The sequence below is a fragment of the Bos javanicus genome, chromosome 5, assembly GCF_032452875.1.
Source record: "Bos javanicus breed banteng chromosome 5, ARS-OSU_banteng_1.0, whole genome shotgun sequence".
NCBI lineage: Eukaryota > Metazoa > Chordata > Mammalia > Artiodactyla > Bovidae > Bos > Bos javanicus.
This window is the reverse complement of record NC_083872.1, coordinates 116,805,469-116,832,619: the sequence shown is the minus strand read 5'-3', so window position 1 is coordinate 116,832,619 and position 27,151 is coordinate 116,805,469. Positions and strand designations below refer to the sequence as shown.

The following is a 27,151-nucleotide window of genomic DNA, read 5'->3' as shown; positions in this document are numbered from 1 at the left end:
GGGCCTGAGGACCCCTCTGACCCAGGAGCCTGGCCCCCCTCGCCTGGTGTGGGAGGGAGTGTGTCTTTCTCCCCAAGATTGGCACCGAAACCCCCCCAACCCCTCCGGGTAGCAGCAGAGAGAATGGCGATGATTTGGGGAAAGGATAACGGATTCTGGCCAGATTTCTGAAGTTAAAATAGACTTTGAAAAGTATGGCTGAGACCACAGTTTTGGAAGAAAAACAACAAAAGAAGCTTCTAGAAGCCAGCGCCCCAGCCAGCATGAGCTCAGACCCCAAACAATGGCTCTGGGGAGACGATCTGTTGGTGACCCTGATCTGCACAGCTGCAGGCCTCCAGGGGGCTTGGGAACTGAGGGGGGCCCAGACCCTCAGGACAGGGCGGGGCTGCCCAGGGTCCCCTGCCCTGGGAGCACGGTGAGTGGAGCCACGGGCTGGTCCCAGCTCTGCGGAAGGTGGGGCGGGGCGGTCCTGCAGTGGCCACGAGAGCAGGTCCACCTTTTCAGATGCCCCGGGAGACCTGGGTTCGATCCCTAGGTTGGGAAGATCCCCTGGAGAAGGGAACAGCTCCCTACTCCAATATTCTGGCCTGGAGAATTCCATGGACTGTACAGTCTACGGGGTCACAAAGAGTTGGACATGACTGAGCGACTTTCCTGATGGGGCTGTGCAGGGATGGAGCCATGAGTGACCCTGGGGCACCTGGCTGGAAGGAGGACCCAGAGTCTGCCTGCCTGGACAGAGCGCGTCTGAGGCTGGGCGCCGCTGGCGGTGAGGCTGCAGGAGTCAGATGCTACTGGAGAAGGAGGACTCTGAGCTGCCTCAGTTTACCCTGATGACCAAGATGCACTGCTGCTGCGCACCAAGTCGCTCAGTCGTGTCCAAGTCTTTGCAACCCTATGGGCCGTAGCCTGCCAGGCTTCTCTGTTCCTGGAATTCTCCAGCCAAGAATACTGGAGTTGGGGGTCTGCTCAAGCCAGAGCACCAGATCCAAACAAATGAATTCCGTTTCCCCCTCTGGATGCAGCTGTCTTTCCTCAGGGATGCTCAAGGTGGGGGCGGGGGGAGTGCTCCGTGGTCCTGAGACCTGGGCGAGGCTGGACTCAGGCTGGGATGTCTCGGACCCTGCAGCCCCTGCCCAGGCTGGGCACCATGGAGTCCAAGGAACACCGGGGTTCCCAGGTTTGACCTCTGCGCCGGCCCGCCCACCAAGCCCTGGGCCCGCAGTCTAAGGTCCAGTTCTCTGGGGACCGGAACTGAAGCCTCTGCGGCTGCACGGCCTCGGTGGGAACCTGAGAGCTGGATTCTTTTTCTTCGGAGAGGAGGCTGCGGCCAGCCCCGGAGTCATTTCACTTGTAAATTAGGTCTTGGCTTTTCTCTCTCTGGCTTCCCCCCCTCCGCCTTGGCTGGGAGGTGACCATCTGCAGTACGGCCAGCGATGGGCTGGTCACCCCCAAGCTGGGTGACTTGACTGTTGTGGGAAGAGTTGGGGGGTGGAAGGATAGGGAGGGGGGCCCCGCCTGGGAGGCTGTGCTGGAGGCGGGGCCTGCCTGCGGTGTCCAGCCTCCTCACTTTAGGTTTGGGGTGGCCCTGTAGGGGGCCCAGTTGGGTCGCCCTTCCCCAGCCCCACGATCCAGGCCCCTGGGCGCTGTCGGGGGGCGGGGGGCCCAGTGGCGTCCGCGCAGACGCGGAGCCTGAGCTGGGTCAAGGTCCCCCAGGCCCCGCCTGCCCTGGGCAGGAGCCGCTTCCGGCCGCAGGGCAGACAATGAGCTGGCTGGGGAGCCGTGGCCCCTGGCCAGATCCCCCACCCCCATCCCAGCCACACAGGAAGCCGGAACTCGGAAGACAGCGTGTCCTGGAGTGAACCCTCCGGCAGGCACTGCGGTCCAAGGCGTCTGATTCCCAGAGGAGGCGCCTGCAGTCGAATCCAACTGATTTCTTCCAGCCTTAAAATGACGGGCCCGGGAGCCCTCCGGGGGTAGGGGGACTTCAGTCCTCACCCTCGGGGTATGCTGAGTTTCTTCCTAACCTTGAGGCCTTTGCACTGGCCGCGCCCTCTGCCCACCATGCTGGCCTCCAGGTCCCTTCAAGGCCACCTCCTCCTGGTTACAGCTGCAGGGGCCTCTCCTGGCCCACGTCTCCCCTTCCTGTCGGGGTTTCACGGGCCGTCCGCCCCTCTTCCCTCCCCCCAGCCCCCAGCACCCGCTCAGGCCTGAGCTGGACCTGTCTGCCTTAGTCCCCTCTGTCGCCAGTGGGTCTGGGTGAGCTCCCCCCAACCACCCCGACCCCTGTGTCCACTGCCCACCCCCTCCAGCCAGCGCCTCCCTGCAGGCTCAGCTCACGTGCTCCCCCAGCCCCGGGGCCCCTCCAGTAGCACACGCACCACCTCCGTGTGCCCATCTCTAAGGGGCCCAAAGGCTGGGGTGAGGGTCCAGGTGGCTGGGGGCCGCATACCCCAGTGACTGTCGGGGTCAAAGTCACCAACGACCCCTTTCCTCTGCACCCCCAGGGCTTGCCTCTGGAGACAGGCCTGCGGACCAGGAGGCCGGCCCCTCTGAACCAGATGGAAGGAGCTGAGAACCAAACTCTCCAAAGAGCGGGGCAGCCCTTCCCTTGGGCCCTGCTCCCTGGCCGGACGTCCCACCTCCCCACCCCCAGCAGAGGACCGGCTCCTTCCCAAGCCTGCAGGCCCCACGGCCCTCGCCAGGCCCCCAGCCTCCTGGGCTCCTTTCTGCCGAGAGGCCCCCCAGGGCCTCGAATGCCCCTGCCCCGGGCCAGCGGCGCTCCTCCCCACCCGCGCTCGCCCTGCGGGCTGCAGGGAGCCCCCGTCAGTCTGCATCGGTGGGTGGGTGGGAAGGGTGGTTTGTGTAGCTCCAGCTGGGTCTCACCTCTCCTGCCAGGCTTGGCTCTGCTCTTTATTTTCAAGGTGAAGGAGTTAACTTTTTGCTCACTTCTGCATTCTCCAAACCCTTTAGCATAAAACCTGGTACACACTAGGCCCGAAAAAGATGCTAGTTGGCTGACCCCTGACTGAGGCAGCTTGGGGACCGCACAGCCTTGCCTGTCTATGTCGGTTTGTGTGTCTGTGTGTGTCAGTCTGTGAGTGCATGAGTGTGTGTGTCTGTCTCTGTGAGTGTGTATCCATTTGGCTGTGCGTGAATGTGTGTGCCTGTGCGTGTGTCTGTGTGTGTCTGTGTGCCTGTGTGTATGTGAGAGTGTCTGTCTCTGAATGTGTGTCTGTGTGCATGTGAGTGTGTGTGTCTCTGAGTGTGTATCTGTGTGCCTGTGTGTGGGTGTGTGCTCCACCACCATCTGGAGCGTGCTGGACTCCACACTTGGTCTGCTGGCCTGCTCGCCGTGTATACTGGAAGTTTCCCGGAAGAACTGATGTCCCCCAGCCCCTGCCACCCTGGCGGCCCCTGACCCTGTTGGGGGGTCGCCTGGCTTCAGGGGGTCTCCCTCCTGCCCCTGAGCCCCTGAGGAAGAGCCCTGGGTATGATTCAGCTGTAAAAGGCACGAAGCCCGAGGTGCCTGTCACACCAGGAGGCTGAAGAACAGTAGCAATGGAACAGCAGAGAAGGTCGCAGGAGGAGACTGGAGGCCCGGGGGTGCGGGGGTGGCCAGGCCGTCACGGTGGATGCCAGTTTGGTGGCTCCTCAAAGGCAAAGCCTGGTGGGTGACCAGCAGTCCGTCCTGGGGTGCCCCAGGAACCTGAAGCAGAGTCCCTGGATGCCCCGCCCCCGGGCACGTCCACAGCCCTAGCGGCCGGAAGAGGACACGCCCCAGCGGCCCCAGCGACGAAGGGACGCACACGCTGCGCCCCACGCGCCCCACGCTCACCCGGCCTCTGCTGCGTCTGCTTCGAGGTCCTCCGGGGACTCATGTAGCCCCGCAGCCCCGTGCGGACCCCGCATCCAAACGGTCGTCCCGCCTCAGTCTCCCCGCCTGGGGGAGGAGCCCCCTCCCCAGGCCCCCGGCCGTCCACCTCCCAGCCCCCGGAAGCACCCCCAGGGCGGGGCCTGCCGGATCTCAGCCCTCCGCCAGTCTGTCCCTCCAGTGCTCTGCCTTAAGCCCCGCCGGTCCCCGAGCCACAGCCATTCCCGGCCGCAAGGCGCCCTCTGGTGGGAACACTGGGGGATGTCAGGGACTCCGGAGAAGCCCAGAACTGGCCTGGACCCCCAAGGTCAAGGGCAAGAGGCCGCGGGCTGTCTGGGGACAGAGACCTGCCCGTGTGAATCCTAGGGACCAGGGCGGGGACACTCTGGACAGGGCGGTGGAGGAGACAGAGACCTGTGACTCGTCAGAAGTGACTGTTGCTCTTGTCCCCACGGTTCAGAGGGAGCCAGGAAGGGAGGTTTCCCTAGGGCCCTCCCCCCAGGGACCCACTTCCCCTGCCTCGCCTCTGCCGCCAGGCTGGGGCCACCCTGCCACCCCGCGAAGCCCTCCACACCCAGGGGGTTCCAGGCTTCCCCAGCCCCCTGCCTGGCCCGGCTGCAATCACCCAACCCTGATCCTGATTCACCTGAGGAGAGGGAGACCCTTGCCCTCCACACTCAGGGCAAAGAGGCCCCGGAGTCCAGGGCTGAGGGCCAGCCGGGAAGGCTGACGCTGAGATTTATAGTAAGAAATACAGGGACTTCTCTGGCAGTTCAGTGGTTGACTCCATGCTTCCAATGCAGGGGACACAGGTTTGATCCCTGATGAGGGAACCAAGATCCCACAGGCTGGCCAAAATCTTTTAAAAATAATTTAAAAGATTCGGCAAAGGTTGTCCTCCTCCAAGAAGCCTTCCCTGAACGCCCTTGTCTGGCCTCCTTGGGGCTCCCGGGGTCCTGGGCTCTTGTCAGTTTCTGGGGCATCTTCCCAGGAGGGCAGAGTCATCCGATTTCTTTCTGGACCCCAGGGCCCTGGACAGCATGGCTTGCCCATCAAACATGACTGGTGGTCCCCTTTCTTCTGGGGCTGTTGCCAGTGCCCTGAACGAGCCTCTGTCCCAGATGGGTGTGGACATTGGGCCCAGGGATGCTGGAGCCTGCCCCGTGGTCTCCCTCTGGGTGGAACAGCAGGCCCCTCCATGTGTGCCCTGTCTCTGGCCTCCTCCATGCGCCCGTGGCCCAGGTCCAAGGAGGCATAGCGAAAGCTTCAGAACCTTATAAAGTCTTCACCCATTTCTCTGGGCTCTTTAAAGCGCAACCAGATTTTCCTCCAATTAATATAATTAATTTAAAAAGAAAACAACCAGAAAAGGCTCTCTTCCTGGCCAGAGAAGTGAAATGAAAGTCTCTCAGTCATGTCTGACTCTCTGCGACCCCATGGACTGTAGCCCACCAGGCTCCTCCGTCCATGGGATTCTCCAGGCAGAGAAGGATGCATCAGCCACGTTGACCCCGTCAACCAAACGACTGCAGGGTGGTTATCATTTGCAGCGTAACTCAGCCACAAGCTCATCCAGCACCCAGTGTGAATTTTCAGTACTTTTCTCTTCTGGGTCAGGCTCAGGTTCCTCCTGGCCTGGTTCTGAGAGAAGACCAGATGCAGACACTTTCACCAGCCAGGAAACCAGTGAGATATGTGTTTGAGGCAGGCTCACTTGCACCATGCTGACTTCCACCCTCTAAAAACCCTTTGCTATGTTGTCTCCAGTTTCTGGAGAGAATGTCATAAAAGCCCCAGACCCCCAGGAAGAAATTGGGTGGCACTGCCCTCCAGGGAGATGCCACAGAAACAGACAGGAGCCCCAGGGAGGCCAGCACCAGATGGGGGAGATCAGGGAAGGCTTCCTGGAGGAGGCAACCTTTGCTGAGCCCTGAAGGATGAGCCAGGCAGACCGTCTTAAGAAGCAATCATCAGGTGAAAGGACCAGCACCAGGGAAGGTGGGGAGATGTGCCGAGGGGAGGGGAGGGGAGGGGAGGCTGAGTGTGGCCCCCAGGCCCAGGCACTGTGGCATCTCTTTATGTCCACCACCCACAGGCAGGGATGGGAGAGCCAGCCGGAGTGCTCAGGTGGCTTCAGGGCCATGTAGCAGGGCCCAGGAGCTGCTGTTCCCCGTGTTCTGGGTGGCGGGCAAGGGGGCAGTGTGCCAGCAGGACCCACTTTCCCGGAGGCAGGGCTCTATCCTGGGTCCTGGCCTGGATTTACCCCGTCCCTCCACAGGGGTCCGAGGTGCCCTCCTGGAGGAAGAGGATGCGGGTGGGTCTGCCCTCCCCATATGCCCACCCGCTCTCTCTCTTGGGCACAGCTCCTCACAGGAGGAAGGGTCTGGACTTCCCTGGTGGCTAGCGGTTAAGATCCCACCTTCCAGTGTGGGGGCGGTGAGGGTTCAATCCCTGGTCAGGGAGCTAAGCTCCCATAGGCCTCTGCAGCCAGAACACTAAAACCTAAAGCAGAAGCAATACTGTAACACATTCAACAAAGACTGTAAAAATAGTCCACACCGGAAAAAAAAATCTTAAAGAAAAAAAAGAGGCAGCGACATGGAGCAGAGCAGTCTCCATACCATGAGCACCCTGGAGACGCCCCGGTGTTTGCAGTCATGCCTGCGCTGGCAAGACGCCTCTCCTCACAGGCCATGAAATGTGTGCCCGGCCCCTCTCAGGGTGACAGCCAGGGAGGCAACAAGCAAGCATTTCGTGGAGAGGAAACTGGGGCTCAGAGTCACAGAGCCTGGTGCCCACAGCCCCCGTCTCCAGGCCTAGGAGCCAGCTGTGAGGCGCCCGTCCCAGAACCCCCTCACACCGTGCCAGGGTTGGGGGGCTGCAGCGTGAAGATGCCGAGGAAGGAAGCAGGGTCTGGCAGACCCAAGGCGGGGCCATCACCTCTTTCATTTGTTCCTTCACCCCTTCATTCATTCACTCACCATCGTGGAGATGCCACCGGTGCTCAGGGGTCACAGGGCATCAGTGCTGGCCAAGGCCTGAGCACTGAGGACAACCTCCGGAGAGCCAAGGCCCAGAGCTCTCCAGATCCCGAGGCATTTCCTGGGCCAGGACTGGAGACGGCCCCGAGGCCCAGGGTGCTGCCCTCTGGTGGCCTGTGTGCATTTCAGGCCGATGTAAGAGGCCTCTGTGGAGTCCGGGTCAGCATGCCCACCTCCCCAGGGCCCTGCATGGTGGGATGGATCCAGGCGAGGAGGTCCATATAGCCAGGCCAGGGACCCGGGCCCCAGGGTTGGATGCTGGCTCTGCCAGCGATAGCTACAGGAACAGGGGCAGGGTGAGAACCCCCAGGCACCCTGGGTACTGGGCAGCACACGTGGGCTCCTCCAATCCTTGCTTGGCCACTGGGTGACCCTGGAGGTCCTTTTCCTCCTTGTCAGTCTTCCCGCCCTTAAAGCCAAGAGGGCCATGAGTCAAAGTCTTTGTTGTTCGTGAGTCACATGGGGTGTGGGGTAAGAATGCAGATTCTCAGGCATTATTGTGGTCAGTGGTCGGCCCTGGTGCTCTGGTTCTTGGTGCCCAAGACAAAGAACAAACACCCCCATTGCTTTTAGGAGATCAACCTGGTAAATAGGATTACGGCTTCAGATGCAATTACATTTCAGACAGTTAATCCAACTTCTTAAGGATGAGTCCCCAGTTCAGAAATGAGCTTTCCCCTCCCCCACATGATTGGCCAGTCATTCTCGGAGAGGCTGGGAAAGCGAGTGACTCAGTCCCATTTTCTAAAGAATACTTGGCTTAAGAGGCATGAAAAATGCATGACGTTAAACGCAGTGGCAGAGTGACGACCAGGAGACACGAAAGTGTTTGCATTAGACAATGAGGCTTCGCCTGCACCCCCCTGGCCTTGTGTCAGCGGCTTTGCCCAGATCAGCCTGGGCTGGCTCTGACTCAAAACTCTTCTCATGAACAGGGGTGGCTGGGGGTGTGGTGGGGGGAGTGGGGTGTCTGCCTGCTCCTTTATTCCTTCAGCTCAGAGCTCCTGGATCTGACTGCAGCCTGGGGCCCAGCTGAGCCCCAAGGGAGGAAAGTCTGGACAACCAGTTGTCCGCAGTCTGAATGGACTGGGGATGAGGACGTCCGAGTAGATCGCGGGGTGGGGAGAAGTCAGGGACTGTGTGCTCCAATAGCCATCTCCCCACCTGCTTTAGTAACAGAGCTCCAGTTTCACCTGGGTCTATGCTGCTCAGCTGAAAAGTTACATTTCCCACCTCCCTTGCAGCTAGGTGTGATCACGTGACCAAGTTCTGGCCAATGAGAAGTAGGAGTATCCAGGAATGGGAAGGGACATGCCCTTCTTTGGCCCTTTGTCCATCCAGCAGCCTGGAAGCAGATGTGATGGCAGAGCTCTAGCAGCCACGTTGGAGGCTGAGGTGAAGGAACACATGCTCAGGAAGGTAGAGCGATGAGCAGACAGGACCCTGAGTCCCTGATGACATGCATGGCCTTTGCAGCAGCCCTAGCTTGCCCACATTTAGAGTTCTTTTATGGGAAAGAAAAAACACACATTTACCTTGTTTAAGCACTGCAGTTTTGAGCTTTGCTGTTATAGGCAGTCAACCCTAGTCAAAGCTGGTATAGTGGGGAAGAAGTCTTGAAGAAGAGAGACCAAGATGAAAACCAGAGGAGTGATCAGGCTGAAAGACTGCATGTGGTTTGGGTGGCTCACACAGGACCAGTGGATGACCGGCTGGGTTGGGACCTGACTCTGGGTTCAAGGTCTCCTGCACGAAGGTAAGGCAGTAAGGCTGCGCCCTCTGGACCGAAGGCCTCGAGGGGCCCACGGGAGTCCGATGGATACTGTGGGAGGATGTCAGAAAATGGCTATGGGGGCGACCAGAGCCTAAAGGAATGCAAAGGACTGTCATCTGTCCTCCAAAACCCACTGTCCCCTTCTCCCCAGCCTGGGTCTGTGTGCCCACCTGTCCTCTAAGTGGAAACCGGCCTGGCCAGCAGCTCAGCTCATGACCTGGGTTCCCTGCCCCTTGTAGCTGAGGGTGAGCAGAATCCAGCCAGAATCAGTGGAATGTGGGCAGAGGGAATGCAGATGCTGCGTCACGGGCTTAAAAGGAAATTGCTTATTTGGAATTTTCTGCTTCCGCCAAGCAGGATTGCAAATGTACCCAGGCTTATTTGAGCCTGGCTGACTCAGCCGTGTCCTGGGGATGTCCGAGCCACAGGATGGACAGAACCTGCATCCTCCACACCCACAAGTCCGCATCTTGCAGCTTACACCTCTGGTTCTCATTACGATATCTGGAAATACTTTGGGTTGTTCCAGGGAGGGGAGGGATGCTGTAAGCCTCTAGTGGGTGGAGGCCAGGGATGTGACTAAACGCCTTCCAGCACCCACCACAGCACCCCCCACCCCGAGAATGGTCCAGCCCTGAATGCCTGTGGTGCCGCCATTGAGAAACCCCAGCTCACTCAGGCACCTGAGGGCATAGCGTTCGGCTCTTGCCAAAGACAAGGTCCAGGGTCTTGGTCTGGCTCTCGGAACCCTTTATGACCTGACCCAGCCTAAGGGCTCAGGAGATCAGCGGTCAGAGTCAGGCTGTAGATAGTGGTAGAAAGGAGAGGGAAAGGAGTTTCAGATGGGACAGAATGGAGGAGCCCGGAAAAGGCACAGAGGCAGCGTCAAATCATGGACCAGATGATTGCCTAGTCTCCAGGCTGAATGGCTTTAGAGGAGCAAGTGAGGGGCTCAAAACACTGGCTCTGGGGAGAGAGAGCAAGGGAGGCAGATGATGAAGTCCAAGTATTTCCTGTCATGCTAATAGAGTAGCCTCGGGTTCACGTTTTCTAAGAGTTTCTGCCTGTTTGTTAAGAGTTTCTGTTTGTTTTTTCCAATCAAGGAGTCTTCAATTTTTCTCAATGTCTTTTTAGCATCCTTGGAGATGAGCTTGTGGCCTTTCTTCTTTGAGCCACTGATAGGACAGGCCATGGTAAGTTTCCAATATTTGATCACCCTCAAGTCCCTGAGCAAGGCCTCAGTTTGCTCATCTGTAAGTGGGTGATAATAAAACCTCCCTCACAGGCCTGCGATGAAGAGTAAATGAGTTAATGACAGTGGCTGTGTTATGTAAGTGTTCATTAAACACGGAGCTTTCAGTGTGCCGTGGACACTGGTTATTTCTCCCACCCAACATTCACTCCCTTCTTCCATTTTCCTCTCAGAGCCACTGCTGATGGGAATGGCCCCAACCTGGGCTCCAAAATCCTAGGCCAGCGCCTCCCTCCCCAGCCACAGTAATTGGCCGCAGGATAGGCATATAGCCCCCGCCAGGCCAGCCAAAGGCAATGACAGTTGTTGGCCCCTGGGAAAGAGAAGCTCTCTTTTTCTGTGGTTGTCAACCTGCACGGCAGAACCCTGGAGCAGTGAGGGGCCGCTGCCTGCCTGGGATGTGGCCAACTTCTGGGTTAGCAGAATTGACAGAGAGATAAAAATCACTGGTAAGTTTGTTTGAGCCCTGATCCAGCTATGCCTGAAGCCACACCACCATTAGACTCTGGAGTTACGTGAATCAACAGTTTCCCCTTTTTTTAAATTGCCTACAGCTTTGGCTTCTGTCATTTGCAATGGAAAATATCCTGACTAATACAGGAGTCAGCAAGCTGTGGCTGGGGGCCAAATCCCCAAGCTAAGAACGGATTTTACATTTTTGAAGAGTTGTTAAAAATTAATAAATCAAAGAAGACTGTTAAGAGACTGCATGTGGCCTAGAAAAGTCTAAAATATTTACTACCTGGCCTTTTTTTTTTTAATTGCTAAATCCTGGACTAATGCATTACTTATAAAAATTCTTAATCTCAATACTTGGTTCACTTATTGTCGTCTTTCCTTTTAGTGGTGAAAGCAATACATTTGCCTCTGAGTGTGGCTTTCATTGCTTTCTGCAAGTTGTGTAAATCAATGGTGGTTAGTTTCTCAACTGTCTGCTCCCATCTGAGTACTGATATGAGGACTTTTCTTTCCATACTCACTGTCCATCCCTGTCTCCACCCTCTGTCCTGTGGGGCTTCTGATGACTATGGGACTTTGAAAAGAGTAAAGAGAAGGTGCTTGCATGGGGAAATTTGGAGAGGGAGTGAAAGGGGCTCGGCCCCCATGAAGAAAGGTAAGGATGTCCCAGCAGGCGCTGATGGAGGCTCTTAGTCCACAGCAATGAGAAAAGGAAGTGCTCTAGCAAAGGCCACCAACTCGGCCTGGTTTGCCTGCGACTATCTGGTTTTAGAACTGAAAATCTCTCATCCTGGGGACCCCACTCTGTCCTGGGCAAGCCAGCACAGCTGGTCAACCTAACAGCCTCTCCTCCGCCTGGGCAAGCACACGGCATCCTCCTGCATGATGGTAATCCTCGGATACTGGATGGACTTCCACGTGACGGAGCACGCCCATGTAACTCTCCAAGGACTGACCTGAACATCCTCCCAATGCCAACGTCTAGTCCTGTCCCCCTCCCTCTGCCAACCTTGAAGGTCGCAGCTCCTTTTCTCTCAATCTCATCTAGGCCAAGGGGCCTTCCTCCTATAGATGGGGCTTCAGCCTCTCTTCTTTCTCCAGTTCTAAGACTCTCAGCTCATAGAGGCTACCTGAATTTCTCACCATGAAGTTCCTTCCGTCTTCAAAGCTAGCAGGGGCACATCAGATCCTTCTTGGGCTTAGAATCCTCTCACTGCTTATCTAGATGGGGCCAACACACATTCGGAGTTGCTGGGGTTCAGGAAACACTTAAGAGTGAAGCCAATACAAGATGCAAGAATGAGGCAGGAGGACGTGCGCGAGAGCGGGTGTGGCCGACGCGGGAGAAGCGGCGGAGCTCAGACTCCAGGCTCGAAGGAGCCCGTGTTCGGTCCCCACTCCGCAGTCATAGATGCAGCTGCCTCCTGGAAAGTCACTTATTCCACAGCTGCTTATAGAGCCTGCGCTATATGCCAGGTTCCCTCTTATCTTGGGAATAGGGCAGGAGCCAAAGCAGATGTGGAGATGGTCCCCAAGGAGCACCTGTTGTCGTTCAGTCACTAAGTGGTGTTTGACTTTTTTGTAACCCCCCCAGCATCACCAACTCAGTGGACATCAGTTTGAGCAAAGTCTGGGAGATAGTGAAGGACAGGGAAGCCTGCGTGCTGCAGTCCATGGGGTCACAAAGAGTCGGACATGACTCAGAGACTGAGCAACAACAACCTCATGGACTATAGCCCACCAGGCGCCTCTGTCCATGGATCCTCCAGGCGAGAATATTGGAGTGAGTGGTCACTCCCTTCTCCAGGGGATCTTCCCAACCCAGGGATCAAACCCAGGTCTCCCACATTGGCAGATAGATACTTTACTACTGAGCCATCAGGGAAGCCCTAAGGAATAATTAGGAAACAAATCATGACATTTTGTCTCCAGTGTCACAAAAGGAACATCCGAGTCATGACAGAGAACACCAGTGAGTACATTTGGGAGGAGGAACGTTAGGCCCCCCGGATGCGGGATGCTCATGGTAAGGCCACATAGAACCAGGGAAAGAGCGCTGTGCCAGAGGAGATAGCATGCGTAAGGGCCCTGGGGTGACCTAGCTTGGTGCGTTCAAGTAGCAGAAGACAGGCAAGGGGGAGGGGAAGAAGGCTGCTCACGTGTGTGATGGAGTTGAGGGGTAGGTAGAGGCCAGAATTCCTACTGCGGGCAGGAACCCCTCAGAAGAAATGAAGTAGCCATCATGGTCAACAAAAGAGTCCAAAATGCAGTACTTGGATACAATCTCAAAAACGACAGAATGATCTCTGTTCATTTCCAAGGCAAACTATTCAGTATCACAGTAATCCAAGTCTATGCCCCAACCAGTAATGCTGAAGAAGCTGAAGTTGAATGGTTCTAGGAAGACCTACAAGACCTTTTAGAACTAACACCCAAAAAAGATGTCCTTTTCATTATAAGGGACTGGAATGCAAAAGTAGGAAGTCAAGAAACACCTGGAGTAACAGGCAAATTTGGCCTTGGAATACAGAATGAAGCAGGGCAAAGGCTAATAGAGTTTTGCCAAGAAAATGCACTGGTCATAGCAAACACCCTCTTCCAACAACACAAGAGAAGACTCTACACGTGGACATCACCAGATGGTCAACACCAAATCAGATTGATTATATTCTTTGCAGCCAAAGATGGAGAAGCTCTATACAGTCAACAAAAACAATACCGGGAGCTGACTGTGGCTCAGATCATGAACTCCTTATTGCCAAATTCAGACTTTTGAAAAAAGTAGGGAAAACCACTAGACCATTCAGGTATGACCTAAATTAAATCCCTTATGATTATACAGTGGAAGTGAGAAATAGATTTAAGGGACTAGATCTGATAGACAGAGTGCCTGATGAACTATGGACGGAGGTTCGTGATATTGTACAGGAGACAGGGATCAAGACCATCCCCATGGAAAAGAAATGCAAAAAAGCAAAATGGCTGTCTGGGGAGGCCTTACAAATAGCTGTGAAAAGAAGAGAAGCGAAAAGCAAAGGAGAAAAGGAAAGATATAAGCATCTGAATGCAGAGTTCCAAAGAATAGCAAGAAGAGATAAGAAAGACTTCCTCAGCGATCAGTGCAAAGACATAGAGGAAAACAACAGAATGGGAAAGACTAGGGATCTCTTCAAGAAAATTAGAGATACCAAAGGAACATTTCATGCAAAGATGGGCTTGATAAAGGACAGAAATGGTATGGACCTAATAGAAGCAGAAGATATTAAGAAGAGGTGGCAAGAATACACAGAAAAACTGTACAAAAAAGATATTCACAACCAAGATAATCACGATGGTGTGATCACTCATCTAGAGCCAGACATCCTGGAATGTGAAGTCAAGTGGGCCTTAGAAAGCATCACTATGAACAAAGCTAGTGGAGGTGATGGAATTTCAGTTGAGCTACTTCAAATCCTGAAAGATGATGCTGTGAAAGTGCTGCACTCAATATGCCAGCAAATTTGGAAAACCCAGCAGTGGCCACAGGACTGGAAAAGGTCAGTTTTCATTCCAATCCCAAAGAAAGGCAATGCCAAAGAATGCTCAAACTACCGCACAATTGCACTCATCTCACACGCTAGTAAAGTAATGCTCAAAATTCTCCAAGCCAGGATTCAGCAATACGTGAACTGTGAACTTCCAGATGTTCAAACTGGTTTTAGAAAAGGAAGAGGAACCAGAGACCAAATTGCCAACATCCGCTGGATCATCAATAAAGCAAGAGAGTTCCAGAAAAACATCTATTTCTGCTTTATTGACTATGCCAAATCCTTTGACTGTGTGGATCACAATAAACTGTGGAAAATTCTGAAAGAGATGGGAATATCAGAGCACCTGATCTGCCTCTTGAGAAACCTATATGCAGGTCAGGAAGCAACAGTTAGAACTGGACATGGAACAACAGACTGGTTCCAAATAGGAAAAGGAGTACATCAAGGCTGTACACTGTCACCCTGCTTATTTAACTTATATGCAGAGTACATCATGAGAAACGCTGGACTGGAAGAAACACAAGCTGGAATCAAGATTGCTGGGAGAAATATCAATAACCTCAGATATGCAGATGACACCACCCTTATGGCAGAAAGTGAAAAGGAACTAAAAAGCCTCTTGATAAAAGTGAAAGAGGAGAGTGAAAAGGTTGGCTTAAAGCTCAACATTCAGAAAATGAAGATCATGGCATCTGGTCCCATCACTTCATGGGAAATAGATGGGGAAACAGTGGAAACAGTGTCAGACTTTATTTTGGGGGGCTCCAAAATCACTGCAGATGGTGACTGCAGCCATGAAATTAAAAGACGCTTACTCCTTGGAAGGAAAGTTATGACCACCCTAGATAGCATATTCAAAAGCAGAGACATTATTTTGCCAACAAAGGTCCGTCTAGTCAAGGCTATGGTTTTTCCAGTGGTCATGTATGGATGTGAGAGTTGGACTGTGAAGAAAGCTGAGAGCCGAAGAATTGATGCTTTTGAACTGTGGTGTTGGAGAACACTCTTGAGAGTCCCTTGGACTGCAAGGAGATCCAACCAGTCCATTCTAAAGGAGATCAACCCTCGGTGTTCTTTGGAAGGAATGATGCTAAAGCTGAAACTCCAGTACTTTGGCCACCTCATGCGAAGAGATGACTCATTGGAAAAGACTCTGATGCTGGGAAGGATTGGGGGCAGGAGGAGAAGGGGACGACAGAGAATGAGATGGCTGGATGGCATCACTGACTCGATGGATGTGAGTTTGAGTGAACTCCAGGAGTTGGTGATGGACAGGGAGGCCTGGCATGCTGTGATTCATGGGGTCCCAAAGAGTCAGACACCACTGAGCGACTGAACTGAACGGAGGGGCCAGAGGTGCCAGCCCCCTCCATGTGGGTTAACTCAGTCAGACATCAGAACCCCACACAGTGTAAGGGCTATTGCTGGTCTCATGTAGCCATGAGGAAACCCAGGTTGCAGAGCTTGAGCGCTTTGCCTGACGTCACACAGGGAAGAGGGGCTGAGGCCACTGAGCCCCACTAAGGTGCCCTAAGACCCATCTGGGGTCCCCAGGGCACCCTGATACTGGATAACTCTTCATTTGGGCATCAGCATGTCTCCACATTTGTTGAGTGCCAGAACCCCTTTCCTAGCAGAAGCACCCTGTCTGCCTTCAGCCAATCGTTCCCCCACCCCAAACAGATGAGGGACCCTTGGAGCCAGACCCGGGCCACCACCTTGTTCAGGATGTCTGGAGCTGCAAACCCATTTGGGAGGAGGGGTGGGGGGAGGAGAGATGGGGCTGGAGGAGGCAGGAAACTGCCTGTGTCTTCAGACCTCAGAGCCTTTGGAATGGACGCCGGGGACCCAGGCAGGAAGGGACCTCAAGCATGCGGCCTCTGTGTGTGTACGCACAGACACACGGAGAAGGGTTCATAGAGCTCTTCCACACTAGACCTTCGCCAGCCGTGGAGCTATTCAGGAATCCCCTTGGAGATGCCAACAAGAACCCGGACCCGACACGGCCGGGCCTGGAAGCCGCCCAGACATACCTGCTCGGCCGACATTCGGCCCCGCGGCCAGCAGGGGGCAGCACGACGCTGCGCAGCGGTACCCGAGTCCAGAGAGGCGCGCTCTGCGCCCGGTTCTCCCAGGGAAACTGAGGCCGGGAGCAGCAGGCAGAAGGGGTGGGCTAACCGAGGCGTCTCACCCGCCGGCCGTCACCCCTCCTCTCCCGGCCCCACCACGCCCGGATTGTCCAGGAGCTGCCCGACCTCGGAGGTCTCCCTGCGCGACCCCGATCGAGGTCGGCGGCCGGGGTCCACGGGGCATGAGGTTTGGGCGGTCGCCGAGGCTCCGGGTCGGGGAGAGGCGGCCAGTGCGGGAGAGGTGTGTGTCTTTTATCGAAGTCCAGACATACTCCGCAGGTCCCCGGGATTCGCCCCATTATTGGAGGTGGAGACTGAGGCTGGGGGCAAGGTGGCCCCCGGAATCTGGGCCCAGATGGGGCCACGCTGTCCGCCTCGCAGTCCCAGGGCCCCGCGTGGCCCAGCGTCCCGCGACACCCCCTCCCATCCTGGTCGTGGAGAGCCTGCAGCCTCGCGTCTCACGCCGCCGCCGGGTGGCAGCATCAGCTCGCGCGCCCCAGCCGGCACACCCCCGCTCCAGCCACTGGCAGCTAGGGCTCGGCCGGACCCTCCGGTTTGCAGGGCTCCGTTTCCCATTCCGTGAAATGGGGTGACATCTGGGGGGCTGGGACGCAGAGAACACTTGGGGGTGAGGCTGCTATAGTCATGTCTCTTTTTCTGTGCCACAGTTTCCCTGCCTGTGAGGCTCTTCAGCGTCCCTCTCATCTATCTGTGAACGCTCCCTGTCTGCTGGCTCTGCTCAGCTGCACCGGCGGCCTCCGATCAGAGGCCGAGGAATGGCCCGCGTCTCCGTGGTGGCAAAGGTTTAGGGGATTTGCAAGGATTAAGAGGGGATCAGGAGCAGGGGGTCGCACAGCAGGGTGAGGGGAGCAGGGCCCTCAGTGTGGGGGCGGGTAGGCTAGGTGGGGCCCAGGCTGGCTGGAAGCGAAGCGCTGCCCCTTCCCGCGCCTGCGAGTTTCAGGCCTCTGTCGGTCCTCTGAAACTAAGTACTTCCCAGTTTCATCCTTTCGCCCAAGAGACGTCCAGATCTGTACCCCCCGAGCAGGACAGGCGTCTGCCCAGGGTGGTGCTTAGGCAGAGGGCCACGGACCGGCCCTCTCCAAACAGAGCTTCAGCCAAAGGCAGGCCGTGTGCCCACCTGGGTGCCCGCTGGCCGGCACTGAGCCAAGTCAGATGCTCCAGTACGCGAGGCACCACGCTGGTTCTGACCTTGCACTCTGGGCACTGCAGAGGAGAAGGTGCAGACCGAGGAGTTCGGAGGTGATGGAGAGAGCAAGCAGGGAATCCTTGGGGTGGGAGCCTCCCACAGAGCCAAGGAACCCACCTCAGCATCCTCCCATCTGTCTCCACCACGGTGCTCAGCCAAACGGCTTCCCAAGGAGGTCATGGAGCCAGTGCCTTGCATCTGGCCAGGCCTGTCTGTCTGTCCGTTTCCTGTCCCTGCTCTCAGTAAGCGCCACCGGCAGCGGTCCTGACAGGTGTGGGGACCCGGGGGCTGGAAGAGGGGCTCTGATTGAGGTCCTCGGGGCTGGCAGAAATGCCTGTGCGAAGGGCGTGGTCCGGGTGGACCCCAAACGGGGTAATTTCTGAGGCGTAGGGGAAACGTGCCCAGAACGGGGATGGGTATGGGTGGTCTCTCCCTTCCTCCCTAGAAACTGGAAGCCCAGTGGCTACACCGCCCGATGGGGCCACTCCTGCCGGGCCTCCACTCCCACCCTCGCGGGCCCCTCCCCAGGTGTCTCTTCGGTGCAGCGCCCTCCCCGCGCACCCAACCCCCTTCTTCCCTCTTAGTCTGGGCTCAGCGATCCGAAGGGAGCCGGCCTGGGGAGGGGGTTCCGGGGGAGAGATGCGTTCGTGTGTCACGGGGAAGGGAGGAGAAAAGGGAGGGGAGAGGCCGGGAGCGAGGGAGAGAGAGCGCGCGGCGAGCGAGGAGGGCGGGCGGGAGGCGGGTCCTCCTACCTGGGGCGCGCTCGCTCGCTCGCAGCTCGCTTGCCGGGGCCGCGAGTCACCTGGGGAGGCCGACAAGTGCGGACACATTGGCCGCCGCGGCGCTCGGCGAGGCGCGCACGGCCCCAGGCGGCTGCGCCCAGCGGAGGCAGCGCCCGCCCGCTCGCCCGCCCGCCGCGCTCGGGCCCCGGCCCCCGCTGGTGCTCCCGGGGCCCCGCGGTCACTCAGCCCGGCTCCGAGGCTGCAGCCCCCGTCCCAGGTCACTCCCACAGGCGCACGCGGCGGCGGCGGCGGCCCGGGCTCACCATGGTGGCAGCGCGCGCCCAGTGCCCGCGCGTCGCCGGCCGCCGGAGCCGCAGCGCCGGCTGAGCGCTGTCCACCGAAGCCCCCCGCTCCTGCCCGTCCCTCGCCCGGCCCGCGCGTCCCCTCCGGCCGCCGCGGTCTATGGCGCAGCCCCCCTCCCTGGATCATGCACAGAAACTTTCGCAAGTGGATTTTCTACGTGTTTCTCTGCTTTGGCGTTCTCTACGTGAAGCTCGGGTGAGTAGCCCTGTGGGCAGGGGCGGGCGCCCAGGATGGGAGCAGCCAGTAGGAGCCGCCTCCAGGGGCTCCCCGCGGGGACCGGAGCGGGGCACGGGCAGCTCTCGGGGATCCCGGGCTGGCCTGTGTGTTGAACCCGCGGCCCGGCCCGGCGGAGACACCAATGAGCCCCTTGAGCGGCGGGTACTCGCGAGGGGCGCCCGGCCCAGGGCCGGGGCAGGGAGAGCAGGACGCGCGGGCGGCCAGGCTCGCGGGTAGCGGCGAGCGTGCCCGGCGCGTACTTTCACCTGTTTGGGCTCCAGGCCCCGGGGGTGGGACGCGCCTTCCCTCCTCCGGGCTGCGCTGGGCGCGGAGCCCGGGCCGAGCGCTCGCCGCCCAGAGGGCGCGCCGGGGCGGGGGCGGGGGGCTTCGGGCTGCCGAGGGCCCCGGGCGGGAGGGGGGCGCACCCCTGGGCACCCGCCACGGCACTTCGTCTCTATCCATCACCCGGACGTGTTGAAATTACCTTGACAACTCGTCGGGCTGGCTCGGAACGGGCCGTGCGGGCGGCCGGGCCGCCTCGGGCTCCGTCCGGGCCCCGCCCGCCCCGGACCCTCGGCCGGGCCCCCTCTCGCCGCGCTCCCCCTCGCGCGGCCCGGCGGGCGGGCGGGCGGGCGCCCGGCGGGCCGTGCTCGCTGCAGTAGCTGCTCCGAGTCGTATTTCCACATTCCTGAAGCCAGCCGAGTCCTTACCTGTTGAGCTGCGATCTCCTTTAGACGGAATCTGTCTCGGCCTCGCTCGAAGTCGGGGGCGGGGTAGGGGGCGCGCAGGATGACCGCGACGGGGGCGCAGTGTACCTCCATCGCCCGGACGCGCGCTGCGAGCCTACTGTGCGCCGTCAACGGTGGGAAGGCAGGCCGGTCCGGCGGCGGGCAAAGCCAGTGAACAGCCCCGAGGCAGGGCCGGCCGCGCCGCGGCCTCCCAGGCGGAGAGGTAGAAGCAGGCCCGAGAGCCATTTCATCCATCGCCCCTGGTCCGTCGCCTCCTCTGCCATTTTACAGATGGAGAAACCGAGGCCCTGGGGCCGGTAGGGACCGAGGCCAGTGGCCACAGAGGCAGCCTGGAGGCTCCCGCCCCAGCCTCAGTGTGCAGGCCTGGGCGGGCGTGCCTGCAGCTGCTGGTGGCTCTGTTTATCGTGGGTCTGTGTGCCGGCTGGGTCCCTGGGTGTTTGTTTATGGGTGGTGAGCTCGCAGGGCACTGACTGTACTCGGGTGGGGGCGGGGAGGAGGCGCTGTTTCCCCGACCCCGGGGTAGGCAGCCCCTGGGATTACTCTTGCTGGGCCCTGTAAAGTAATAGGCAACCCCCTTGCGGGTCCTGCCTTCTGCTGCCTGGTCCTCAGCACCCAGGCCTTGTGGCCTTCTGGCGGCCCTGCAGGTGGGTACCTTCGCTCTTCTCGTTGTAAAGACTGGGAAACGATGGGGCAAGGGAGGCCAAGCCACTGTCCACAAGGGTGAGAGGCAGCCCGGACAGGCACCCTGACCATGCCCCTAATATCCACTCCTCAGCAGGGGGCCATCTGAAAGCACCCCTCCCCCAGCTGCGGGAAGGGCTCTGTGAACCTACCGCCACCTACCCAGCCCTGGACAGTGGAAGGAGCTGAAGGGGGTGCCCAGCCTGAGCTCCCAGAGCTGGGGCCAGGGTCCCCTCACCCCCAGTTCTTCCTGAGCCCCCCTCTCCCCTCTGGCAATGGGACTGAAGCTCTGGCTGCCCTGGACAGGATGGCAGCTGGTGTCCGTGCAGAGAACCCAGGGAGTGAGACCAGTCTGTGCGCCCTGGCACCTGTGCCAACCTCCCTGGGAGTACGTGAGACAGCCAGGCGGGGGCCCCAGCTCTATCCTCCGCGGGCACCAAGGAGCCCTGGAGGGGGGACTCCTCCCCTTGGCGTGCCCCTTAAAACATACGCTCGCCCAGTCCTGGGAGGGGCAAGAAGACCGGTCCCCAAACGCCCCTGTGGAAGCACATCCAGGAAGCCAGAGAGTCACCCTGGGGTGGTCTACCAGGGGGAGGGGACTCAGCCCTGGCCCCCATGGCATCGATGGTGCCTGCGTTAGGAAGGGAGGGGGATGCACGAGATGGGGAGCGGGGCAGCTGGGCCAGATGTGGTCTAAGGGGCTCGAGGACCTGAAGCCTAGTGCCCAAGGAAAGGTCTGGGGCTCCACCCCCGTCACACCTCACTGGGTGGCTTTGGGCAAGCTCTTTCACCTGCCAACTCACCTTCCCTCATCTGAAACTTGGGGTAACACTCACACCTCCTGCCCTGGGCGGTGGGAAGGTCAGTGCCGGGGTGGGGGCCTTCGCTCTGGCGGTGAAGGAGGTCCCAATCAAGTCAACCCTTTCTTGTTGCTAATGACATCACAGCCACCGCAGGCACCCGGGGACTCCTCCAGGACCACGAATCACAGGAGTGTGCGTTTTAGGTTCACAAGTGTGGGTTTTAGAGTTCCAAGTAAATATCTGAGATCGTGTATATTGGAGGGACTACTCCGTGATCACAGCCGCCTCCCCCAGCCTGTCCCCCCATGTTTTCCAATGTTCAGGGAAGCTTCCCTCACCCCCACCTCGACATGTGTGTTGTGTGTGTGCACACACACACACACGTGCCCCACAGCCCCGATGCCAGTGCAGATGTGCAGCCCTGGGGAGCCTCTGGGCTGGCAAGAGGGGAGAGCTCAGCCCCTGGAATCCTTTTGCTGATTGCGGCCCCACGAGTAGACGTGCCTTGGATTTTGGGCAATTTCAAAACAAATGGCTCTGAGCAACCTGTAGGATGCTGCCCTGGAGGAAGCCAAGCCGGGGCTGGACCGAGCCACCTGGGGTCCAGGCACCCTCTGCCCCTGGAACTGGGGTCATGAAGTCCCAGGAGCAACCTTGCTTCCTGCCCTCCCCATGCTCTTGGGGTTCAGGGGGTTCAGGAGAGGCAGAAAGGCCCAGAGGGATGAAGGTCGAGGCGGCGGCCCCTCCTCCTGGGTGTTAGGGACAAGTCTCCATGCCAGCTCTAGAAGCCAGGAAACCTATTCCCTCTGGGACCACCGGCCCCACGCACAGGCCCCTCTTTTCTTGTCCTTGTCCCTCTTTGTGCCTTAACTCCTGCTTAAAGGATCTACACCGTATAGAGAGACATTTGTATGCAGCTCCGGGTGGGCAGACGAAAGGAGATGGGACTCAAAACCAGCTTTTTGTTTGGGGCTTAAAAAAAAACAAACAAAACACTGGAAGTTCAGAAAAGGGTGTTCTCCTGGGTTGGCTCCACCCCACACCTGTCCCAACCAACCCCTAAGAGGAGGGTAAAAGAGTGAGGTAGAGGAAGCCAGGGTTGGGGGCTTCTGTGCACTTGTTTGGCGGTGTGTTTCCATTGTCAGGCTTTCCAAAGAGGCTCGGAGGCCGGAGTCTGCAGAGATACCGGTGCGCTGGTGCATAGGTGAGCCCTACCACTCTGGGCCCGGTTGGCCATGGCAGTGAGCGTCTGCGACCCACAGCCAGTCTCCCCAGACCCAGGGGCGCACGCAGGCAGAGGCGCAGCGAACACAGTGCATTTGGGCGCACACACCTGCACCCTCACAGACGCGCCCACGCCGCCGCAGGCACGCACAGGCATATGCAGGCACGTGCATGCACACAGGAGCACAGAGCCTCGCACAACACCCCAGAGGAGCGCACGCCCCCGCGCGGTTAGCCCGCCGTGCCTGCCCCCCAGCTGCACCCTCCAGCGCGGACCAGAGCGGTGGGGCTCGCCGAAGTCGGTGGGGAAGCTGTCCGAGCCAGGGTGGTTTGGGCAAGCCCTGGAGGCGGCTCCCGCCGCACGCTTCGGTCAGCCTCCCCTTTAAAAAAACCCGCCCGCGGAGGAGGCGGATGTAGGGGTGGCCCGTCCAATGGCAGCTGGGCGCCTCAGGAGACTTGAAGACGTGAGGCTGAGCGAGCGACAGAGCTGGTTCCGACCGATCGACGGACGGAGGGCCGGACGGCGGCCGAGGCGCACCCACCGCCCACGGCCCGCGCCCCCACCGGGCCCTCCAGCCTCAGCGCGCGCGGCAGCCCCAGCCCCGGCGAGATGCGAGGCCCTGGAGGCGGGGCACGGGCGACCGCTGCGCCGGGGCCCGCGCGCTCGGGTCCCTAGCGCCCCGTTCCGCCGCCCTGCCTTGGGGAGGGTCGCGGAGACCCCGGCCCCAGCCGGCCCCCGCGCTCTGCCCGCGGGGCCTGCGCGGCCCCCCCGGGAGCGCCGGCCCACCATGCTCCTGCTGTCGCCGCGCAGCGCGCTGCTCTCCGTGTACTGCCCGCAGCTCTTTCTCATCCTGTCCAGCGGCAGCTACCTGTGAGTGCCGCGGGCCGCACGCGGGGCGGGCGGGCGGGCCCCCCTCCTGGGCTTCCGGCGGCGGAGCTGGGCTCGCGGGGAACGCCGCGGTGAGGTCCCGGGGCGGGGCGCCGGGTTCCCGGCACGCGCGGGAGCCGAGATACTTTGGGTCTCCTCGCCGGGCTCAGCCGCCAAGGTTGAGGAACTGGGGCGGGGGGCGGCTGAGGCAGTGAGAGGTTCTGGCTTTGAGGTCAGAGAAAGGGCTGCCCGCTGGAGGCCTGACGGCGCCGGTAGACCGACTGCGCGCACCGAGCGCGAGGTCCGGAGGGCGCGCGGGCAGCGTGAAGATGCCCGGCGCGTCCCAGCCAAAGTCCTGGACCAGCAAGGTCCCCCTCCTAGATAAACCCACGCGGCCCACACGGCCGTGCCACCCTCGGGAGAGCCGAACGCACACGCCCGCTGCACCGCGTGCACACTGGCGCACACGTGCACAGCGCGTCCCACCAGACAGCACCCAAGCTGTCCCCCGAGTTTGCCGAGGTTTCACGCGGCTTCCTGCCGCGCCGAGCGGCCGGAACTTCACCAGGGGCGAGGCGGGGCGCGCAGTGCCCGCGCGCGGCTGGCCGAGGTGCGCCCGGCTGTCCCGGGCAAGGCAGCGAGAGGCGCGTGGGCCCGCGTGCGCGTCGGGCCGGGCAGCGCCCGCCGAGCTCGGGGAAGCTCCGGGCAGGGCCCGACCGGGCCCAGGGAGCGGAGGGGCGCGTCGGCGCAGCGGTGGCTTCGCCGGATTCTCTAATGGGACGCATATGCCCTGGCCTCCGATTTTAAAAAGACGTTTGATTTATGGAACCGCCGTTTGGGGGAACTGAAGCTGGATGCTACTGATTAAACCTCAGGGCCAGTGCTGCCTCCCCTCCCCCTCCCTCTCCTTTACACGCGGGCCACGTCCGGGGTCGCCTAACGCGGCCGGAGGGGGCAGCCGCTGCCTTCCCGCTCTGTGTGCCACCCCCGCCCCCCGCGCGGCCGCAGTCCTAATAAATCGCCGCTCCCCCACCCCCTTTTAATAGAGACGCAGCCAATTTCTCCTCCAGCTCCTAGGAAATTACTATCCTACCAGTTTTCCTTCTATAAATAGTCGCGCATCTTGAAACAAAAGTTCGCAACCGCAGCCAGATGCTGCGAGGCCCGCGGTTTCCCGGGCTGTGGGACATAATTACAAGGTCCCGGCGCAGAGAGCGCTCCAGGCCCGGCGGGCAGCCCCGGCTGGCTGCGGAGGCATCGCCTGGAGCAGGGAGGGGGGCAGGCCGCCCTGGGCAGGGCGCAGAGCCGGGTGGGGACCTCCTGATCGTCGGGGGCTCAGGCTAGCAAAGTGCCAGTCTAGAGAGTCCTGCTTTTGGCGTCCCTCCGGGGTTAGGGGTGAACTCGGGGAGGTCTTGAAATCTCAGGCCCTGGTTCTTAGAGGTGGGAGGTGGAGACGGCTCCTGCTCCCCAGAACCCCCGGCAAGTCTGTCTTAAGCCTTGCTGGAGAATCAGCAGCTACTCTGCTTAACAGATCACTTTCGGGGCCAGCTGGCTGAGGTCTGGCATTGATGGGGCGGTGGTGTCCAGGGATGGGAAACCAGGAGTCCTCCCAGGGTGGTTTGGAGCAAGAAGCCGGGAGGAGGGGGGGTTGATCTTCGGTCTCAGGAGCTGATGAGAGTGGGGTGCCCAGGCCGCAGCTGAGGGGCTCAGGGGCAGGTGGTGGCCAGTGTACCTCCACGGACCCAGAGTTTTCCACTCTGGCACCCCAGATCCAGGCCTGCAGTGACGACCATCTGTGCCCACAGAGGCTCGGTCCACACACTTCAGAGTGTGCGCTGCCAGCTTTGTTGGCGGAAATTCTCCTCCGTTGACAGCTTTCCGGAACGTTCCTGGGCTAGTGCTGGGGTCTGGGGTGGGTGGTGGTGGGGAGGGCAGTCAGACAGACTCTGCCCCCTACCCTGCCTTCAGCACCCCCGCCCCAGTGGCGTGCTGGTCTTCAGCACGGGGGTGGGGGGGCGGGGGGGGTGTTGCTGAAGCAGAAACTAACTCCAGGGTTCCCAAGAGTGAGCCAGGGAGGCTCCTGCATCTCTGGGGTTTCCCCACCTGCTGGTGGGCACTGGGCTGACTTGGATTAGGGTTAGGAGTGTGAGGCTCCATGGGGTGGGAGCAGGGCCTCAGTAATGCAAACGAAGATGAGTATGTGAGAAGCCGCTGCAGGGTGTCTACGAGCCCTGGCCTGAATGCAGGTGAGGCTGCAGGTGAGGCGCCCCGGTGCAAAGTGCTTCCATCAGTGTTGAGGGTCAGCTGTAAGGTTAGCTCTGCGGGATCTGCGGATGCCAGGGGCAGGAGGGGCCCTGGGCGGAGGCGTCTTTCTGCTCCAGAGAACTTTCCAGAAGGCATCCATGGCTGGGATCACAAGCACTGGCGGACAATTGATCCTGCCCCTTTCATCTGGGCTGCTCTCCCAGCTCCCCGTCCCGGGCTGTGGTCCGCGCACAGCGAATCCCAGATGCATGCCTGGGCCGCTGCCACTGATCTGGTCGGACGGGTGTGCTGGCCTGGAAGAGCCCTGAGCCCCTGCCGGACTCTGAGCTCGGCCCGGCTGGCCAACCAGGCAGCTGCCTCTCTCCCGTGTCATCAGGACAGGCACTCTCGGGGCCCACGGGGGTCCCCAGGGCCTCTGGGAGGGCAGGTGGGAGACCCCAGGCCGAGGGGAGGGCCCACAGCGCCCGGCTGGCTGGTAGTGGGGCCCGGCCGAGGCCTCGTGCCAGGACGAGGCTGGCCTGCCATCCCAGGCAGGTCCCTGTGGCCTCGGCCTCCTGCTCCCAGATGCGGGGGTTGGCTGCAGCGATCCCCCCAGACCTTCCGGTAGGAGTTTCTCATGATGACCGCCCGCTCTGGGGAGCCGGGTGAGTCATGGTGACGGGGCAATTACTCACCGACCACCTGGCTGCGGGGGGTGAGGGGCGCTCACCGCTGCCTTGCCAAACTGGCCTCTTCCCGGCTCTGCCGCTGTGGCTTTACTGGTGGTGCCAACCGCAGGCCCAGAGGCCCTGTGGGCATGACCCTGGGGGGTGGGGGTTGCTGAATCAGGCCCACTCCCGGGGCATCACCAGCCCAGGCAGGGGCAGAAGGGGGCCACGGGTTCAGGAGGAGCAGCTCTCAGCCAGGGAGACCGTGTCTGTCCAGGTGCAGGAGGAACGCCACTGGGTGGCCTCTGGGCCTCAGTCTGCTTGTTGTCGTCGGTCGCTTCTCAGGCTCAGGTCAGGCCCAAACGCCACTGGAATTCAAAAGTACCTGTGACTCTGGAGAAGGGTGTGCACACAAGCAGTGGGAGCCGGGGGGTCCCGATGAAATCTCAGCCCCCAAGGGACCCCAGCTCAAGATACACAGATAGAGGCGGTTTGATCGCAGAGAACTTCAAGACACTGATGACGTGTGCGTGAGGCTCTGCAGCCACGACAGGGGGAGCGTGCATTTCGACATGGCTCCTTTGACCCCCTGTGTGTGGGGTGGAGGGTCGGCAGCGGAAGGTGGGTCTCCCACGTGCTTCCTCCTATGGCCGCATTAGGCCCTTCAGCGGTGTACTGAGGCCTGCAGGAGAAGGGCCCATTTTCTGACTAGCTGTCCCTGTTGATCCTTATGAGACCAAGGGGCCTGATGGTGACCCAGATACCAGGCTCACAGCTCTATTATTGCCTGGGTGCATCCCGTAACCTCAGCTATGTCCTCTGTACAGTGAGGGGCAGGGGAACATTAAGTCAGAGGAGTGTAAGAATTCAACAAGCAAATGCAGGGATGTGCTCAGCTGGGTATCTGGTATATAGTTAGTGCTCAGAAGATGGGGCCATTTGCAGTTATTAGGAGCAGAGAGGCTGGCCACCCGTGACAGAGGGGAGCCCTGTGGCTGTAATTGTTCAGGAGAGAGTAATGAACTCTTTAGGGTATCTCTGAGGGCTTCCCGGAGCAGGTGACATGTAGACAGAGTTTTGACGGATGGATAGGAGTTGCCCGGACTAAACAGGAGCATGAGAGAGACTCCCAGAAGGAACAGTACTCACTGTCAAACACATTCACCCCGGGTTTCTCTCGAGGGAGCCTCACGGCGACCTCCTGAGGTGGGAAGACACAAATGCCAGGGTCCAGTAGAGAGACCCTTTGCTGAGGCCACCCATGCCCCAGGATGACAGTCCTGCCAGCTCTAGTGCAATAGGGAGAGGAGCCCGGCAGCTCTGGGCCCAGGCTGAGCCGCTGCT

The 27,151-nt window shown here is 59.7% G+C and overlaps 1 protein-coding gene across 2 annotated transcripts in view; it reads left to right on the top strand.

The window, feature by feature from the left end:
• The first annotated feature begins 17,926 nt into the window (after positions 1–17,926).
• WNT7B (Wnt family member 7B) overlaps positions 17,927–27,151 on the top strand; it is a 54,475-nt gene continuing 45,250 nt past the window's right edge. Inside the window, exon 1 of one of the 2 annotated variants that reach the window (XM_061418853.1) lies at positions 17,927–18,549. In XM_061418853.1, coding sequence (XP_061274837.1) covers positions 18,479–18,549 — 71 coding nt within the window. In that variant the 5' untranslated portion in view covers positions 17,927–18,478. Of the gene's footprint in view, positions 18,550–22,669; positions 22,899–27,151 lie in introns of those variants that run through there. The other variant, XM_061418855.1, reaches the window with a different exon arrangement.